The 18,388-nt window shown below is 39.5% G+C and overlaps 2 protein-coding genes across 5 annotated transcripts in view; both read left to right on the forward strand.

Moving 5' to 3' along the window:
- Positions 1–171: 171 nt before the first annotated feature.
- On the forward strand, positions 172–12,565 carry LOC146674005 (NLR family CARD domain-containing protein 3-like). The gene is made up of 10 exons (XM_085392588.1): positions 172–369; positions 1,136–1,243; positions 1,819–1,923; positions 2,064–2,150; positions 5,324–5,502; positions 5,865–7,641; positions 7,864–8,037; positions 8,285–8,458; positions 9,368–9,414; positions 10,457–12,565. Exons 2-10 carry the CDS (start codon positions 1,155–1,157, stop codon positions 10,987–10,989), a joined length of 3,165 nt encoding a protein of 1,054 aa, XP_085248714.1. The 5' UTR covers positions 172–369; positions 1,136–1,154; the 3' UTR covers positions 10,990–12,565.
- A 27-nt stretch (positions 12,566–12,592) lies between these two features.
- Positions 12,593–18,388, forward strand: part of LOC146674006 (NLR family CARD domain-containing protein 3-like) — a 35,992-nt gene continuing 30,196 nt past the window's right edge. For 3 of the 4 annotated variants that reach the window (XM_085392671.1, XM_085392644.1, XM_085392650.1), the window contains exon 1: positions 15,516–15,848. The gene's annotated coding sequence lies outside the window, so the exon portion shown is untranslated. Of the gene's footprint in view, positions 12,646–15,515; positions 15,849–18,388 lie in introns of those variants that run through there. The other variant, XM_085392661.1, reaches the window with a different exon arrangement.

Raw genomic sequence — 18,388 nt, forward strand, 5'->3', positions numbered from 1 at the left:
TGTCCTGAAACAACAAATAAAATTTCAGCTTCTTTCTCGAAAAGATCAAAAATATATATTTTTAATGTGGCTCTAACACTCCAGTCCAATCAGCAACAGCCCCGATAGACAAAAAAAGGTGCATAAAAGAGCATAGAAACGAAAGTGAAACTCAAACAAATGCAACAACAACAAAACCCTACACACACACACTTTCTCTCTGTCTCTCTCTCTCTCACACACACACACGCACACACACACACACACACAGAGGGTTCCGTCTGTGCCATGCTGTAGTGCAGCAGCGAGTCTCATTGTCAGGAGAACCTTGAGAAACTTACGAATACTTGATTGAGTTATAAGAAAGAAAAAAACTCTTATAGCGTGAAAGTAAGTCACCGCCTATCTTCCTGCTTTATGTCGACTTTTGTCGGGCAGAGCGATGCGTGTGTTTTTAATCAGCCGACATCTTGTTTTACTGCAGTAACTGCGCACATAAGAAGGATCATCGCAGCAGCAGATTTCACAGTTTACGGCGACTCAGTATGAACAAACTCAAACTCTGCCATCGATTATTTTTATAATTCACTATTTAGGAGCGATCGAGGGTGCTGCGTGTGTTTATCCATATGTCCACGTTTAACCCTGTAAACACTCCAGTTACGTTATAAAACCGAGTCAAATTCGCATTGTTATTCTTTTACTTCCATTTTCGATTTGACTTGCCTCATAGTATGATTGAAATAGATACTCTAACTTGTTTTTTTAATACCTGCTTCACCTTCACGCTGTCATTGATCATCCGTGTAAACAAAAGACCGTTAAAGAGGCCCTGCACTGTCGCACCAATCTTAAATCTTACCTGACAGTGCAGTGATTACCAAAAATATTAGGTCTGTAAACAAAGAGTAACTTTATTGAATATTTAAAAAGTGCATTTAGTGTCTAGGAGGGTAAATAAATAAATAAAGCTACAGCTGTCACTATAGGTGGCAGTGACAGCTGCCACCTACAGGCTACCAGCTGTCACTGCAGCTCGGTTCAGGTTCAGGAAGAAGGATCTTTTACAGTGGAATTGCCAATAAACTGCATAAAGTCTGTACAGCTGGATTTTTATCATTTACAAACTATTCTCTGTTTTTTTTTCCCCTGTTAGTTGTGTTTCAGCTGCAGAAATGTCTGAGACAAGAAAGAGAAAACAAGCTGACTCCGCCCCCTCACTCTCCAAACAGCCAATCAGCTCCCGCAGTGGGCTGCTAGTCAGGTATGTCCGATCATAAATAAAGAAACTCTACATTGGAAAACGGTTTTTAGTGCAGTGTGGTTACAGTTTATTATCTACACAGAGCTCTCTTTGTTTAATACTTACAGATAGGTGACATATTAAAGGAAAAAGTGGCTATGTTATGCTGGCAGGATTTGGACCCCCTTAGAGGGAAGAGTCTATAAATTATTAAGGAGTTGTTCTGAGTGATAGAACATGACACGAGGTCTCACTGAATAACCTGATGAGGATGAAAATGATGTTACTCTGGTCTAACATGTTTGCCTGATCTCAAACAGCTGAGCAGCTGTGGAAAAGTTTGGGGCTTCTTGATCAGGTGAGAGGGAAATCTTTTAGGAGAATGGAGTTCACCCTCACGTAAAGTTCACAAGACACTTGATGCACTTCCTGTAACCAGCGCACCAACATATTGTTGTTTTTCCTTTCATTTGTCACCTGCCTTCACATTCCTTTTCTGCCATCCTATTAGCATTTAGCTCAGAGGTCCATCATGGATCAAGGTTCACTGTTATTTTTTTAAAGAAAAAAAAAGATTCATATCCCATTCTGAACAGTTCACAGAAGAATAGAGATGACTCTCCCGGTCCCAGCTCTGTGTCTATGAAGAGTGATGGATCCATGTACCAGCCAGCTAATTTTGGTGACAAGCAACATCAGGGGTAATCCTTATTTTGTACTTTAAAATGTTTTCCATTAATTTGTTAGAGTTATTCTTCTTTCACTTTTCCTGTAAACAAATACAATAGAAACACAGGTGGTTTCTTGTTTGTGGAATAAATACAAATATCTCCGTTTTTAGTGGAACTGAGTCCAGAGCTCCCAGTGTTGTCTCTATGAAGAGTGAAGGATCCATGTACCAGCCAGTCAACTTTGGAAAGACACAAAGGTAAAGTTTTTTCCCCCCCAAAGGAATAAATTTAGCACATTAAAGATTAAGTGACAGACTGACTGACCTGCAGTTTCACATGTGGCATGTTGATTTTTCTGTATTTTTGCATGGCAATTTTATTCAGTTCAATTTTCAATTTGATCCCAATATTTACCCAGTTACCCAAATCATAGCATGCATGGAAACAAAGTGTACACTCCACCAAGACATGTTTTCACATTGAGTTTTCAAACCCATCTGAATAAGTAAACGTTTGATCCTCTTAAAAACAGCACCTATATAGGCTGTGTTCATCTTCTTTAGGAGTCACATAAAGCTCCCAGCATGCTCCTTTTTTTACAACAATCCTCTGCGTGTCATTCTTCACCACATCCATGGTCATGAGGTCTTCCTCTTTTCCTCCTGCCTGGCAGCTCTCTGTTAGAGTCCTTTGTCAAGTAAATCCACCATCCTCTCTCTGCACATGTCCAAACAATCTCAGCCTTACCTCTAACTTTGTCTCCAAACCTGAGCTGTCCCTCTGATGTATGCATGCCTGATATTGTCCATTCTGCTTACTCCCTATGAAAATATGACCATTTTCAACTCAGCCTCCTGTTTCTTTTTCAGTCACCGACTCTAAACCATACATTGTTACAGTTCTGCCATCTGCTATTTTCGTGATTGCACCTTGGTGATATATAGTCTCTGATTCTGATCTTGTAAACCTTCCCTTTAACTGCTACCCTTCTTTCACAAATTACCCATGACACTCATCTCCACCTGCTCCACCGTGCCTGCACTTTATGCTTCAGATCTCCTGTGCACTGCCGATTGCTTTGGATGGTTGACCCCAGGTATTTAAACTTTCACTTTCACTATCTCTGCATGTTTACCCTCCCACATGTCTTCCTCTCTTTCTCACCTGTTCTATCTTGTTTCTACTGACTTTCATTCCTCGTCTCATTCCTCTTCTCTCCAGGTATGCTAATTGTAATATATGATTGCACTGATTGCCGATCACGCTTCAACTGAGTCGTCCTCGGTCAGAAGGAATGGTACTCCACATTGATGTAGTTCAAATAAGTTTAATGAAGGAGAAGGCAGATGGCATAAACAGGATGAACAGGATTGGTAGGGATGTGATTGAATTACAATATATTTACATGCAGGTAAATGGGGTTTGAGTGTGTGTGTGTGTGTGTGTGTGTGTGTGTGGTCATCTGTAAACAGAAAAATTAATTTGTGTATTAACCACTATGTAAAACACTGCTTATACAATACTGTGGGTTTTCAGCGTAATGTTATACCATCTGTAATATAACAACATGGCCACTAGATGGCACCCTAAGACCATAAATGAATTTTCTGCCCGTGTGTGTGTGTGTGTATACATATATCTATCTATCTATCTATCTATCTATCTATCTATCTATCTATCTATCTATATATATATATATATATCTATATATATATAGATATATATATATATATATATCTGTTAGCAAACAGGACCTCTACAGGTTACAACTACTCAGGCAATAACCATAAAGATAGTTACATCCACTCACAGCTACAATAGTAAGTCATATATGAAATGGAATATGGGCTAAAACCAAGGCTGCCTGTAATAGCCCAAAGCCGCATCTTAGCGATAGCAATGGGACTAGCTACTTAGCAAATAACACAGATAAAGTTAAACCTACAATACTCACGTGGTAACCACGCACACAGTTTTAACTCACAAAGGAATGCAAGTAAATACGTTACACCTCCGACACACCTCTCAGCACCGCACTGAACATGTTCCCATCCAAAGTATAATACTGAGGAGTAGACTTTTAGCACTAATAGTCAGAGGATTAGCGTACCTCCACCTCTCCTGGTTCCTTCCCACTTGTTCCCTACTCTCACTACAGATCACAAAGTTGTGTATGAGCATCATAGTGATGGTAAATTTGATTCTTTTTACTGAATCGAGTTTGAATGAGTCACTCACCAAATTGAATCGAATTTTTGCGTCATTTGAGTCACTTAGTTGCCCAGAGAGTGCAAAAAATGTACATTTTCACTCAAACCTAATTTGTTTCTCTTTTCATGGAGGAAAAACAAGGAAAAAAATTCTAAAGGGAACATTTATTTTATTTATTTTTATTTTATTTTTATTTTCTTCAAATGTGTCAAATATATATTTTCTCATGTAAATGTCCACTGAGCTGTGAGCCAGGGGGCGGTAATGCGCCTTAACATTAGTTGCCAACCAAGAAGAAGAAGCTGTGAGCCAGGAGGGAGGGGGTGAGTGAGTCCTGAGTGATTCGCTCATGCTACGATTCAGATTTTGATTCCTTGAAAAAGTTATAATCATTTCACCTTAAGAAGCATAATACAAAACTGGATTAGATTTCAGAGCACTCACAGTCACTTTGGTGGAGTAATGCTTAATGCTTCATTAAATTTAGCCTAACAATAGTGTATCTGATGAAAAAATAAATCTTCAAGGGCCCCAAATTTGATGAGACAATGTGCTCTTCAACTGTCCGTGTTGTTAAGTGCAGCTGTTCAGCACGTTTTAGCTGCATGGGATTTTACCAGGAAAACCCTTTGCTTTCATACAGAAACATTACACTAAATCTAGTTTGCTCGTGAACACAAAGGCAGACTTTTTGGAATAATGTCGTAGAACAGATTAATTGAGAAACAGTTATGTGGCCTCAATAGATATTGGCACACAATAGATAGCTTTTTCAAAGAAAAACCTTGATCTAGTAACAACAGTGAGCTTTCATGCAGAATATAGATCAATGTTTTCCAACAGTCACAAATTAGATTATGAATTCTGCATCGTGTGACAAAATACTTGAAGAACCTGGAGGTCTTTTCAACAGGGTCTAGATTAATCCTGCTAAAGGGGCAACATTAGTTTCTGCTGAGGAATATTACGGTTGATATTTGTGAACTCTAAACGGATGCAGATGCAGACTGAGTGAACGTTGATGGTGTATGAAGGTGATGTTTTAAGGCTGTTTATTTTCCATAGCAATATAGATATAAATCTCCAGACCAACAGGTTTCTGAATACAGGAGAATAATTTCTTTGTTTGTAGATCAAATGCTGCCTCAGATACAGTCATATCACTGTGTGTGATGCACAATAATAACGAAATGTTTTCTTCATCTCCCATCTAATCCAGCTGTCCAGTGTGTAAGGAGGTTTTAAAGGATCCAGTCCAGTTCATGTGTGGACATGAGTCCTGCAAACAGTGTGTAAGTTCAGATCAGTCTGATTCACCAGCAGAGGACTCCTGTCCACAGTGTGGAAAGAAATCCAGAATAACATTGAAAAGCTTGAAAGATACTGAAGATGACAATGGTAAGTATTAAGAATTTGTATAACTACTATGAGAAAAGTTTTAAACTCTTATTAGATGTAAAATGAGTTTGAGCGGTATTTTGAATGTTTGAATATTTGGGATTTTCTTGTTAATAAAACATCTCTTTTATACACAGTTTTTTAGGTGTGTAGGGTTCTTTTTAATTGGTGAATTTTCTGGATTTTAATTTTTTTTTCATCTTACCCAAAATTTAAACAATTAAACCAATGAAAACTTTAATTTCAAGATTTGTTCTCTTTGTCATTTTGTGATTTTGCATTTTTACCATTTAAAAAAATGAAATCATTTGGTATTAACAATGTAATTTTGGGCTTGTTCATCTTGCATTTCATTGTTACAGATGACATCAAACTGTTTGAGGCAAAGAAGACATGGAAAGAAGCGATGCAAAAGAAATTTTTTTTGGTGTCTGAAGGTAATGGTGACAAGCCAAGTCCTTTGAACAACATCTATACAGAGCTCTACATCACCACTGGGGAGAGTGAAGGGCCTCGTACAGAGCATGAGTTCAGATATGGCACAAGTAAACTGGAAACGTGTTCATCAGTCAGTCTGAGTGACATCTTCAGACCGTTGCCTGATCAAGACAAACCTCACAGAACAGTTGTGACGAAGGGCGTCGCAGGAATTGGAAAATCATTTTCTGTGCAGAAGTTGATTCTTGACTGGGCCGAAGAGAAGGCAAACCAGGATGTAGACTTTGTTTTCAGTCTTGCTTTCAGAGAGCTGAATTTGATTACAGGTGAAAAAAGCCTACATGAGCTCCTGACTTTATTTCACCCCACACTGTCTGATCTCAAAGATTCAGTGGATTATACCAAAACCAAGACTGTCCTGATCCTGGACGGTCTGGATGAAAGCAGGTTTCAGCTGGACTTTGAAGGCATTAAGACTATAACATCTGTCAAGGAAGCAGCACCTGTGAGGGATCTCCTAGCAAACATCATCCAGGGTAAGCTTCTTCCTGATGCAAAGCTCTGGATTACTTCCCGTCCAGCAGCAGCCAATCAGATCCCTGCTGAGCATGTTGACATGGTGACAGAGATAAGAGGGTTCAATGACTCACAAAAAGCTGAATACTTCAGGAGGAGGTTTAGTCATGATCCAGATCTTGCTGAAAGGATCATTAAACATATTCAGTCTTCACAGAGTCTCGACAGCATGTGTCAGATCCCGATCTTCTGCTGGATTTCTGCAGTGTTATTCCAGGAAGTCTTTGGAGGAGACGAGAAAACTGAAATTCCTCAAACTCTTACAGAAATGATGGCACACTTTCTCTGTGTCCAAACAAAACACAGAAGTAGAAAATATGACAAGGACGTTGAGACAAACAAAGAGAAGCTTCTGAAAACACAGAGGAAATTTCTTCTGAAACTCGGCAAGCTTGCATTTGAGCAGCTGCTGAAGAAAAATCTTATCTTCTATGAGGAAGATCTGGAGGCCTGTGGCATTGATGTTAAAGCAGCATCCATTGACTCTGGATTTTGCACCACAGTTCTTCGGGAAGAAAAAATAATTTTCCAGAAAAATGTCTTCTTCTTTGTGCATCTGACTGTGCAGGAGTTCTTTGCAGCTCTCTACATCTATGACTGTTTCATTAACAATGATACTAAAGATCTCAGCATCTTCTTTGATGTAAAGGGCAAGGAGCATACTTTAATTGAACTTCTTAAAATAACAGTAGACAAAGTGCTGGAGAAGAAAAATGGCCACCTGGACTTCTTCCTGAGATTCCTCCTTGGCCTCATGGTTGAACCCAATCACAGAGTCCTTCATGGTCTGCTGACTCCAACAGATCGAAGCCAAGATACTGACAAGAAAATGTTGACTCACATCAAATCTATGCGAAGGAAGAACCTCTCTCCAGACAGCTGCATCAACCTTTTCCAGACTATGGTCGAGATGAGAGATCACAAAGTCAAAGATGAGATTCAGAAATATCTCGCACTGTCAGATCGTTCAAAAACAGAGTTGACTCCCCTGCACTGCTCTGCACTGGCCTACATGCTGCAGGCATCAAAGAATGATCTGGAACTCTTGGACTTAAAGAGTTACAACACATCAGATGAGGGCAGACGGAGGCTGATACCAGCAGTGAGGAGCAGCAAAAAGGCCTTGTAAGTTTTTTTCACTCTTGTTTGTGAGATAAACTCTTCACCCTTAAATAATTTCAGCGAACTGGACTATTAGCCAGAATGCAAAAGAGGAAGGAGAGGGGACAAGTCCTCTGTATTACAAATGGCAATCACATGGTTGGCCATTAAGTATCTTTAAACATGCCTTTTCTTTACATCTATCTGTTTCTATAAAAATTAATAAACACCCATCACCCTCCATAGACTAGCAGACTGTAAAGTAAGTGAAGAGTGGGTTGATCATCTGGTCGCTGCTCTCAAATACCCCTTCTCACCTCTACGAGATCTGGACCTGAGCAACAATGACCTGAAAGATTCAGGAGTGGAGCTGCTCTCTAAAGGACTGTTGAGTCAGTGCTGCAGACTGGAAACTCTGAGGTACATTACATGTTTATGTATCATAATATAAACATAGACAACCCATCCAACCTCCTACAAAGTGAAACAGATATCACCTGGCAGAAGTTATTTTAGCACAGGTCCTGTTCTTCATAGCATCTGCCCTGTAAATACTCATTCCTGCAGTCATTTAGTCTTTTAGCGATGCAACAGATGTAGTCCTGCTGATGGATTTCTAAATCTTCTAAAAGCTGCATTTATATGTATCAAACTATTCTTTTCTCAGGTTATCTGGGTGTCTGGTGACAGAACAAGGCTGTGATTATTTGGTCAAAGCTCTGAAGTTAAACCCCTCACATCTGAAAGAGTTGGACCTGAGTTACAACTATCCAGGAGAATATGGAGAGAAGAAGCTCTCTGAGCTGAGGAATGATCCACAATACCGGCTCAGCCAAGTCAAGTAATGTTTTCCTTTATCATGCACTGTTTGGAAAATGGTCCCCAAGCTCAAAGCAAGCACGGAAACACCCCAGGAAGCTGTTTGACAAGTTTTTTAATGGATGAGAGCCAGCTCAAAATGTTCTGTTAGTCTTCATCGCAAAATGCTTTCTATTTCCTGTTAACGATTGAGAATAAGTTTATTTCCCTCTTGTAGCCCTTGAACAAACTAAAAATAGTAATAATAATAATAACAGCTAGTTAACAAACAAACAGAACACATCACTATATTATTATTATTATTTCTATATGTACCATTTACAAGAAGATGCATCACAATGAGGAGAAGAAAGTCTGATCTTAATCTAAAGTGTTTTAAACTTTAGTTTTTGCTTTTTCACCACCTAAAGATTAGAGCACCGCCACCTTTTTACTGGAGTTTCGTGCTGTAATACTTGTAGAGTGATACAGAGTAATTTTCTGTTTCCTAACAAGTCAAGTACCCTGGTTGTTACTCAAAAAAGTAACATACTTTTCTTAAACGTAATGGAGTATTTTACTTAATCACCCACTGAAGAAGGTAATTTGTTACACCTCTTATTACATTACTACCAAACAAATCCCTACACCGTCTTTCTTTTAATGAGTACAGGCACAAAGTCGACAACACAAAGCAAAGCTTGGACTACAGTAAATTTAATACATCAACCTGTATGGATAGAAATTAAAGCTAAAATGCTGCAATCCTGAATAATCATCACCTCTGTTACCTGGTGAAGATCAGACTCCAGCATGCACTCAGCTTTATCATTACTCTGTTTTCTTGGCCAGCAAGAGACCAATATTGGGTGTTGGGTGGTGAACAGAATAGATGCATATATTACTAATTAATAGTTCCATTTCTATTTCTTAAACTCAATTTCCTCCACAGTTTTGAACATGGTGGAAGTCACCGGATACACCCAGGATTGAAGAAATGTGAGTATCTACAGGAATCTGTTGAATGTTTCAATGTCTGAATTCTAAAGGCATTAAGATGCTACAGGACTTAATTACAACATGATCATTTCAGGTTAATGTGGCAGAACTTTTGTTTTAAAGCAGCTTTCCTTGTTTCACCTGAGCTTCCAGCGAGGAGCCTCCCTCAGTCTCTACCACACACCACCACAGTCACCATCAGTTTCAGTGGGTCCTCTTTACATAGTGTTTTCTGTAAGAGAGGATTTAGACTTATTAGAATAGAATAGAATAGAATAGAATAGAATAGAATAGAATAAAATAGAATAGAATAGAATTCAACTTTATTGTCATTGCACATGCACAGGTACAGGGCAACGAAATGCAGTTTGCATCCATCCAGAAGTGCTTTAGTGATATAGATATATTACAATATGTATTAGCAATAGTATAGATATGAAAGTATATTACAGAAATGGGTCTATTATGGTATGTTATAATGTACACGGTATGAAGTATGTTGTGAATATTCTATAACTATAAGTATGTACAGGCTGTAGTGAGTACAAGCTATGTACAGGCTATGAACAGGATATAAATATGAAGAACTATACCGAATATGAAATAAATAACTTTACAGAAATCTGAGATATACAGCTATACAGAAATGGGAACTATGCAAGTTGTAAACAGTTGTAGGATTATTAGATCTAATGGTACATGTAAAAATACTGGATATTGAAGGACAGCAATAAAATATTAAGAATCGTAGAAATACATTGTTTCTTTTTAAGATCAATTCCATGTACATTAACTTCATTGTAATGGATTTTAAACATTCCTGTCATGGTTCTGCCTTTAAGAGGAAAAATAAACATCACTCGTGTATTCAGAAATGTTATTTTGAGAAGAATGTTGACTTTTAACTCAGGAACAACTTTCTTTTGATGGATTTTTTTTTTAAATTACTGCCCAACAGCTATGTACTTCATACTGCCATTGGTGGACAAACGGTATACTATTAAAGTCTTTAGTGATTCTATAAGTGTTTTCTTACCTCCAGATGCCTGTGCGCTCACTTTGGACTCCAACACAGCTCACAAGAACCTGCTGCTCTCTGAAGACAAAAGAAAAGTGACCTGGGTGGAGGAGGAGCAGGCTTATCCTGATCATACAGAGAGGTTTGATTGCTGTCAGCAAGTGCTGTGTGAGCAGGGACTAAAAGAGCGCTGCTACCTGGAGATGGAGGTGTCAGAGCCCTTATGTGTTGGGTTAACATACAGAAGCATTGGCAGGAAAGGAGATGTGGATGACTGCAAGCTGGGACAAAACAACAAGTCTTGGTGTCTGATTTGCTCTGATGATGGTTGTTTTGTTCAGCACAACAAAGAGAAGGTCTGTGTATCATCTCAGTGTTTGCGCTGCAGTCGGGTTGGGGTGTATCTGGATTGGGAAGCTGGCACTTTGTCCTTTTACAGAGTTTTTTCTGGTAGCCTCATTCACCTCCACACCTTCAAAACAACCTTCACTGATCCCCTCTACCCTGCCGTTGAACTTCACACCCGTTCCTCTGTATTGTTTTGTCAGCTACCGTAGAAAGAAGTTTCACTGTAGGTTAGAAAATGAATGCCTGCTAAACAACTTCAGGAAGGCTAGACATCAGTTGAAGCCTGAGCACTGTGGAGAAGGCTGTAGCTCAGGTGGTAGCGCAGGTTACCTAGTAATTACAAGGATGGCGGTTCAATCTTAGTCTGCTTCAGCCTGCATGCCAACTATCCTGGGATAAGATACTAACTCCGCCCTCTCTGACACTCTGCACCTGTTGGAGTGTGAATGTTAGGTAGAAAGAGCAGAGAAATAGTGCTTTTGTGAATGGGTGAAGAAGACAAGTGCTTTGAGTGCTCCAATAGAGCAGAAATGTGCTGTATAGGAACCAGTTCATTATCTTTAACAGACAAACACAAGGTCAAAAAAGTTGCCCTCTTGAAGTGATCAGTTGATCCTGCAGAGAGGATAAGACAAGAAAACATGTGCTCACTATTCTGTTAGTAACCTTGTTTTATAAACACAACCTTAAGTATGAATATGTATATATGGTTATTTTGGTGACACATATAGTTTTTAAAGTGATGAAAAATGTTTTTTTAAGAAGTGCGTGATTTCTTGACAGATTAAGTTAAATAAATAAAAATTTGGTTCATTTAAGGAAAATGAACATCCATAGATCATTTTCATTTCACTTTTATTTTAAACCCTCAACTGCTTGATTGCAAAATAGCTACACTTTTAGCCAACACATCTATATGGATACTGTCAATACTGTCATAAAATGTCAAAAATATGCTCTCCTGACTCTGGAATAGTGCCTAAGTTGTGGGAAACGGGCGTGGAGCTCCTGTCTTCACTAAATGGCCTAACAGTTTTTATGCTACATATAAAATATTATATGTAATATGAGTTATTTATATGACTCATCATAATGAAACATGAGTTCTAAAACCACATATTTGTCACACAGGACTGGGAAAATGATGTTAGCATTGAGTTTGACAGTGTGGTAAACAACAGAATAGACTAGCAGCCGAACAGCCAGGAAGCAGGCAGGTGGTTGATAGCAGATCTTCTTTCTTGTACTTACACATAAGCCACATTGTTAATTTGCTAGTTTACCTGCAGTTTACCGCAGCCCAGGTTAAGTCTACACACTGGCTGTTACCTGTTGGTGTAAATATGGTCGAGTCTCACTACTTTAAAAGCATTATGTCAGTGTTGATTTGATAGCTTAAGCTGCTCTCTCAGGATGAAGTAAAAGTGGAGCAAGCAGCAAAGTTGCACTAGTATATAAGGAATGTTAATTCCTTATGTACTAGTCCTTATGTACTTAAGATAAGCTTTTATCTTAAGTATTAGTCTGGTTCTTTTATGTCGATTTGAATGTAAAGTATACAATAAAGCAGAGAATAAAAGATACCTTAGCAGTGTGTGTGTGTGTGTTTCTTTTTTGATTGGCAGCAAGTTTGTTCCCCTTCCTCTGATGTTAGATTGATGAAAAACTGCTTTTAATATTTTCTATATGTACATTTAGTTTTAAATGTGCTTTTAAAAAAATAGACTGGAATATTAAAGTAATCTGTACCATCAAGTGCTGCTGTTCTGTTAACTTTTGCAATATCTTTTCAGCACCTCAGGTTTCTTCAAGAGGCTGTGACCTACCTGGTTAAATGCGGATTTGACTGGCACACAGTGGTACAGGTTGGTATCACATAAATCACTAATGTCTGTTTATTTAAAAAAAAAAAAAAAACCCAAAGAAACAGCTACAGTCAGGTAGCAGCTGTTTAGCAGATAAAGTAGTACCCAGGAGTAAGGGAGGTACACTCAAAGCAACTGTATTAACTGTGTTTTGATGAAATTTGGAAAATTTAAAGCTCTGAAAACACAGGAATTTATCTAAATATGTTCAAACAATATTTAGGTGTATTTATTCAAATATACACATCATTACAATGCACTACGTCTTAATCCTAAAGTATTTTTGATGTTCTCACCAGAATTCAGTTCATTTCATTTATCATATGAGAAAGATATTCCTTAGCAGTAGTATTGCTTTAAAAAAAAAACCCTCTTAGTTTTTTTTTTTTTAAATAAATGACATCATGTTTCCAGTCACAAAATAAATATAAAATAAATGGGTACCTTCAGATGCTCACTTATTTCTAATGGTCACTGTATTTGTACAGATTCGACACAGGATGCTCGTAAACTGTGAAATTCTAAACCAGCCGGCACAGCTAGAATTCATACAAATACATAATATACACAATCTGGCAGGCGGCAGTGGTGTGGATCATCTACTGACAGACTATTCACATTGTTCTCAGTGTCAAGTTCTGTCCCTTTTCTACAAGCCTCATTCACTGTGTGATCAAAGAGCAGCATAACTGTGTTTTGCACCCATACTACTTAAACATAACACCACCAGTTAACTGCCAAACACATCCTGGTTTGTTTCCTGTGGGAATTGTTTTCTATTGAAATTCTCTTCTTTACTTGCTTTTTACTTTCACTTAAACCCACTAGGTTTAGCCACCATAAACTTTATTGTCCTTTTGTATTTTTTGTTAATCAAATATTTTGTTTCACAATTTCTCGCCATAAGAACAGTTTCTTCCCCTCTGCTGTTGGACACATGAACAATAACCATATGACTGTTCCCACCACTAACACATGACCCTACGCTGTGTCACTGCATCATTCCATGTTTGGCACTGATCACCACCTGCACTCATGTATATATCTTTCAACGTAGCACTCTTAATTCTTATTCTCATGTATATATCTCATGTATATCTCATGCACATATCTTTCCACGTAGCACTTTTAATTCTTATCCCTACTTTTATTTTTTCCATGTCTATTTAAGTGCTATTTATGACACTATGTTTGCACTGAAGCACCGCAGCAATTTCCTAATGTTGTAAACCTGCTCAACATTTGGCAATAATCCCATTCTGATTCTGATTCTGATTCTGATTCTGATTCTGAAAAAAAAAAACTTAGTTTGTTTTAAAGAAAAAAGACCCTACCCTTCACAGATGTCATCCTGTCTCACTGACAAATTACTTTGGAATGACTGAGCTTTGGATTGTGGCTACCCCTATAATAAATCATCACAGCAGCTGCACCATCTGTTCCTAAGCTAAGCACCAGCACTGGCTATTTTAAAAAATTCTGATGTAGCTAATCAGGCATGTTTCTCATTCATTTGTGATATTGCTTTTTATTTTCTGTGGGATTCTGTGAGATATGACTTTTTTCCCCTTTTATTCAGCTATCAGTAGTTCTAGTATTTGTCGTGTTGATTGAGAAGTGTACCTATATACTGTAAATTGTCCAAGAATCCAATATGGGATCATATCATACTATATTAGTGTCATCAGGTAGGGACAATGGTAAATGGCCTGTAAATGGCCTGTATTTATATAGCGCTTTACTAGTCCCTAAGGACCCCAAAGCGCTTTACATATCCAGTCATTCACCCATTCACACACTGGTGATGGCAAGCTACATTGTAGCCACAGCCACCCTGGGGCGCACCGACAGAGGCGAGGCAATGCAAAGCAAACGTAGCCTATGTGTTACCTGATGGGTACAATGTTGTTCCTGCTGCTGCTGCTTATAGTGCTGGAGGGCAGGGCTGTGCTGATCTGAGACTGTAGACATTAGAAAGTCCACAGGAGAAATGGTAGCTTATTGAACAAGTGTTATGAGATAATAATAAAATGCAAAGTTTGGCGACAGTGCTTGGAACCATAAGGCAACAAAAGTGAGAAATAAACTCAGCTCTGCCTGTGAATCACTCTTTGCCTCTCTTCCTCCTTCCATCTCCTCATCTCATCTATCACTCTCCACTTGCTGTCCGTCTGAGAAAAAGGCACAACTTGATATTGCAATAATCCAGTTATTCTCAAACTTTTTACATCATTCCCCACATGGCAGGAATCCTTCTAAACAAAACTATGACAGAAAGCCTAGCAGCCATTTTATTTAGATAATAAACTCATTCACAATTTCTGTTTTGAACAAACAGCTTTCCTTTCAAACAACTGTTTGTAACTTTTGTCACTAGACTGATTCATTAGTCTGCATCACTTCTTCAAAAAAGCAACAAGTTAAACAGAATATGAACATTGCCAAACATGGAAAAATAAAGTTCAGTCTTAGTCTTATAAAAAAGAAATCCAGAAAATTGTGAACAGAGATGAAAAATATATAATTTAGTGAGAGTCTACTGTTCACTCTTTGGCTACGTTCACACTGCAGGCGAAAGCACATCAAATCCGACTTTTCTGACCCTATGCGACCCATATCCGATCATGGCATGACAGTGTGAACGGCTGTCAGATTTTGACAGAAATGTGCAACTATCCTTTGAAGCACCGCTCCTCTCTAAAACAGCAATTAGGATAATTATTAGGCCATATGTAAATAACACGATAACTTTATAGTTTAAAGAAAAATTGGGAAACGTAATGTCCGAAGTCTTTATATTAAGAACCATCAGTCAAACAATACTGTTCGGTCTGGATCTAAACAGAGCGCGTTGTGTGTGACGTCTTCTTTTGCGCATGCGGGCCGCTTTGAGGGTTCACAGACTAGAACGTGTTGGTAGGGGGGGATCGTGCTTCACTATAACGTAACGATATAAAGAGAAAAAGACAGCTATAACTCCATTAATGAAACTTTAGGTTCATTTAAGTAGTTGTATTCACGATAATTACTTTTAAACACTTGGAGCCTGTGAGGTCCGAAGTCTGTTGCAGCACGTGGATTTGCTGTGTCCATCATCTGTGGACACAAGCAAACGAAACAGAGACCTGACTTTATATATTATTTAAACAAGAACAACGAAGGCAAGAGGGACCGGGACGAGGCTTTTTGTCCTTCAAACAAAAGTAAGTAAGATCCGTGTATCACGTGGGCAGCGAGCATGTCCGCTGGGTTTGATTAAAATATCTGTTATTTGATTAAAGGAAGAATATTTTGCTCATTTTGCGCGTTTTCCCTCTTTTTAGTGTGCTTCCTTAAAACAGCTACAGTTTGGATTGCATTGTAGTCGTTAGAGGAAGTGACTCGTGTCCTTTGTCTCCATGGTTTTATTTCCCAAAACCGGCTTACCTGAATAATTAATGAATTCAGCCACAGTTGTGGCTGGTTTCTAAGGTGATGTCTGCACAGTGACCAGTTTCTATGACTGACCAGGTTTACACCGACTCAGTTAATAGATTATATATACATCATCGCTTTATGTTTATAAGAAAAGAGATCCTGAGACCTGATTTAAAATAGAAGCGATCCTCAGGTGAGTGTGCTTCAGCATTAATGCTGTCAGCCAGTATCAGCTCATAGCAGTTAATATATTTGTCCAAACTTTGGAACCTATGTTTTAATGTATTACAATACATTATGCACATCTTTTCTGTGCAAATACAGTGAGACAACCGTTATAACGGTCTGTATGCCCAGATGCGGGTGTGTTTTAGTTTAAGATCATGTTAGTACTTATAGTAAACTGTAGCTTTCGTTCTGTGATTTGCATTGAATCAAACACAATTTTCATTCACATTTCCTCTGCAAAGCTACAGTAATGTGTTTTCCTAGTTTTTACTGTTACTAAGCTTATTTTGTGAGAGGGGTTCATTATATGTTCAGATGATTTTTTTATAACTTAAAAACGTATATTTTGACCCAGCCTTTTGAGTTTTAGTTTATTTGGATGTTATGTTTAAGTTCTTTAGGGTAGCTAAATTCGTTTGTTTATTAGTTTCTCTTGGTGTTTTCTACCCCTGTACTTAAGTTTCCCTCTCCCTGTTTTCTTGCTGCGTGTCTTATGTTGTCAAGTTTATATTGTCTCGTCTGCCCTCATGGTTCCCAGTGGCGGAGCGGGGGTGGGGGTGGGGGGGGGGCGGCTTACTGGGCTTAAGCCCGGGGTCTTTTGGAGTGTAATTTTTTCATAGTCAGATGCCTGGCTGACACTGTATAAAACAAAAACTACGCACAATATTCGAAGCACATTGTGCACACTGTGGGAATTTACGACTGTGCACGAATCCCCCCTAATATTGGTATATATATGTGTGTGTACCACCGGCAGATAGAGGAGGTGGCTGATATCCAGAAATCCTACCAGTGGCTGGACAAAGCCGGACTGAAAGACAGCACAGAGGCACTAATCATGGCAGCACAAGAACAAGCTCCGAGTTTAAGATCCATAGAGGCTGGGGTCTATCACACCAGACAAGACCCCAGGTGCAGGCTGTGTAAAGATGCCCCTGAGACAATCCAGCACATAACAACAGGGTGCAAGATGCTAGCAGGCAAGGCATACATGGAACGCCATAACCAAGTGGCCGGCATAGTGTACAGAAACATCTGTGCCGAGTATAACCTGGAAGTCCCGAGGTCAAAATGGGAGATGCCCCCAAGGGTGGTGGAGAATGACCGAGCTAAGCTCCTGTGGGACTTCCAGTACTGAGGCAGGTTATTGATCGGTAGTTGGAGGGGACCGGTCCCTTCTTGGGGTCCTTGGGGATCAGGACCGTCCGGCCTTCAGTTAGCCATTCCGGGTGTCTCTCGTTAACTAGCAGCTGGTTCATTTGTGCTGCCAGACGCTCGTGGAGTGCAGGCAGCTTCTTTAGCCAGTAGGCATGAACCATGTCGGGCCCTGGTGCTGTCCAACTCTTCATACTGGAGACCCTTTCTTGGATATCTGCCACTGTGATGGTTACTGGACCCTGTTCAGGGAGGTCGCTGTGGTCAGCCCTCAGATCCACAAGCCACTGAGCATTGCCGTTATGGGTTGCATCCTTCTCCCATATGCTCTTCCAGTATTGCTCCGTCTCCAGCCTTGGTGGTGCTGTTCTCTTATTGTTCCCTTGCCACTGAGAGTACACCTTTGCTGGTTCTGTGGAGAACAGCTGGTTTATTCTCCTGCCTTCTATCTCTCTGGTGTACCTCCTCAAGCGGCTGGCCAAGGCTGTGAGTCTTTGCTTGGCAGTTTCCAAGGCCTCAGGTATGGACAGTTTGCTGTATTTCTTATGTACCTTCTTTGCTGCACCTTTCTGCAACTCCGTTAGTTGGCTAACCTCCCTCCGTGCTACTTTGATCTTGCCCTCTAGCCTCCTTCTCCATGGAGGGTACTGCCCCTTGTGGCTGTTCAACTTGTAGCCAAGCATCTCGCTGATCACTGCTGCCGTATTGTAGATCAGCTTGTTAGTGTCGGTAATCGTGGTTGTAGGTATCGTCCGTAGTGCTGCATTAACATCATCTAGCAGACCTTCTGTGGGTACTTCACGTAATCTTGGTAATCTTGGCTGATGATATCTCCCCCCTGACCTGGCGTCCTGACTCGTCAATCGTCACATATATATATATATATAAAAACACCCAGCACGCCCCTGCGGGCGGTTTATCCTTCAAGCTCGGATCCTCTACC

Source organism: Rhamphochromis longiceps, linkage group LG3, assembly GCF_057381845.1.
Source record: "Rhamphochromis longiceps isolate RC_006_pf linkage group LG3, R_longiceps_female_GT1.1, whole genome shotgun sequence".
In the NCBI taxonomy this organism is placed as follows: domain Eukaryota; kingdom Metazoa; phylum Chordata; class Actinopteri; order Cichliformes; family Cichlidae; genus Rhamphochromis; species Rhamphochromis longiceps.

What these genes read in the sequence shown, in the direction of transcription:
- LOC146674005 (XM_085392588.1), top strand. Translation starts at nt 1,155, where the DNA reads ATGTCTGAGACAAGAAAGAGAAAACAAGCTGACTCCGCCCCCTCACTC. An exon ending in GGTGACAAGCAACATCAGGG is followed by an intron (nt 1,924 to 2,063) that starts GTAATCCTTATT and finishes CTCCGTTTTTAG; the next exon opens with TGGAACTGAGTCCAGAGCTC. An exon ending in AGGAGCAGCAAAAAGGCCTT is followed by an intron (nt 7,642 to 7,863) that starts GTAAGTTTTTTT and finishes CACCCTCCATAG; the next exon opens with ACTAGCAGACTGTAAAGTAA.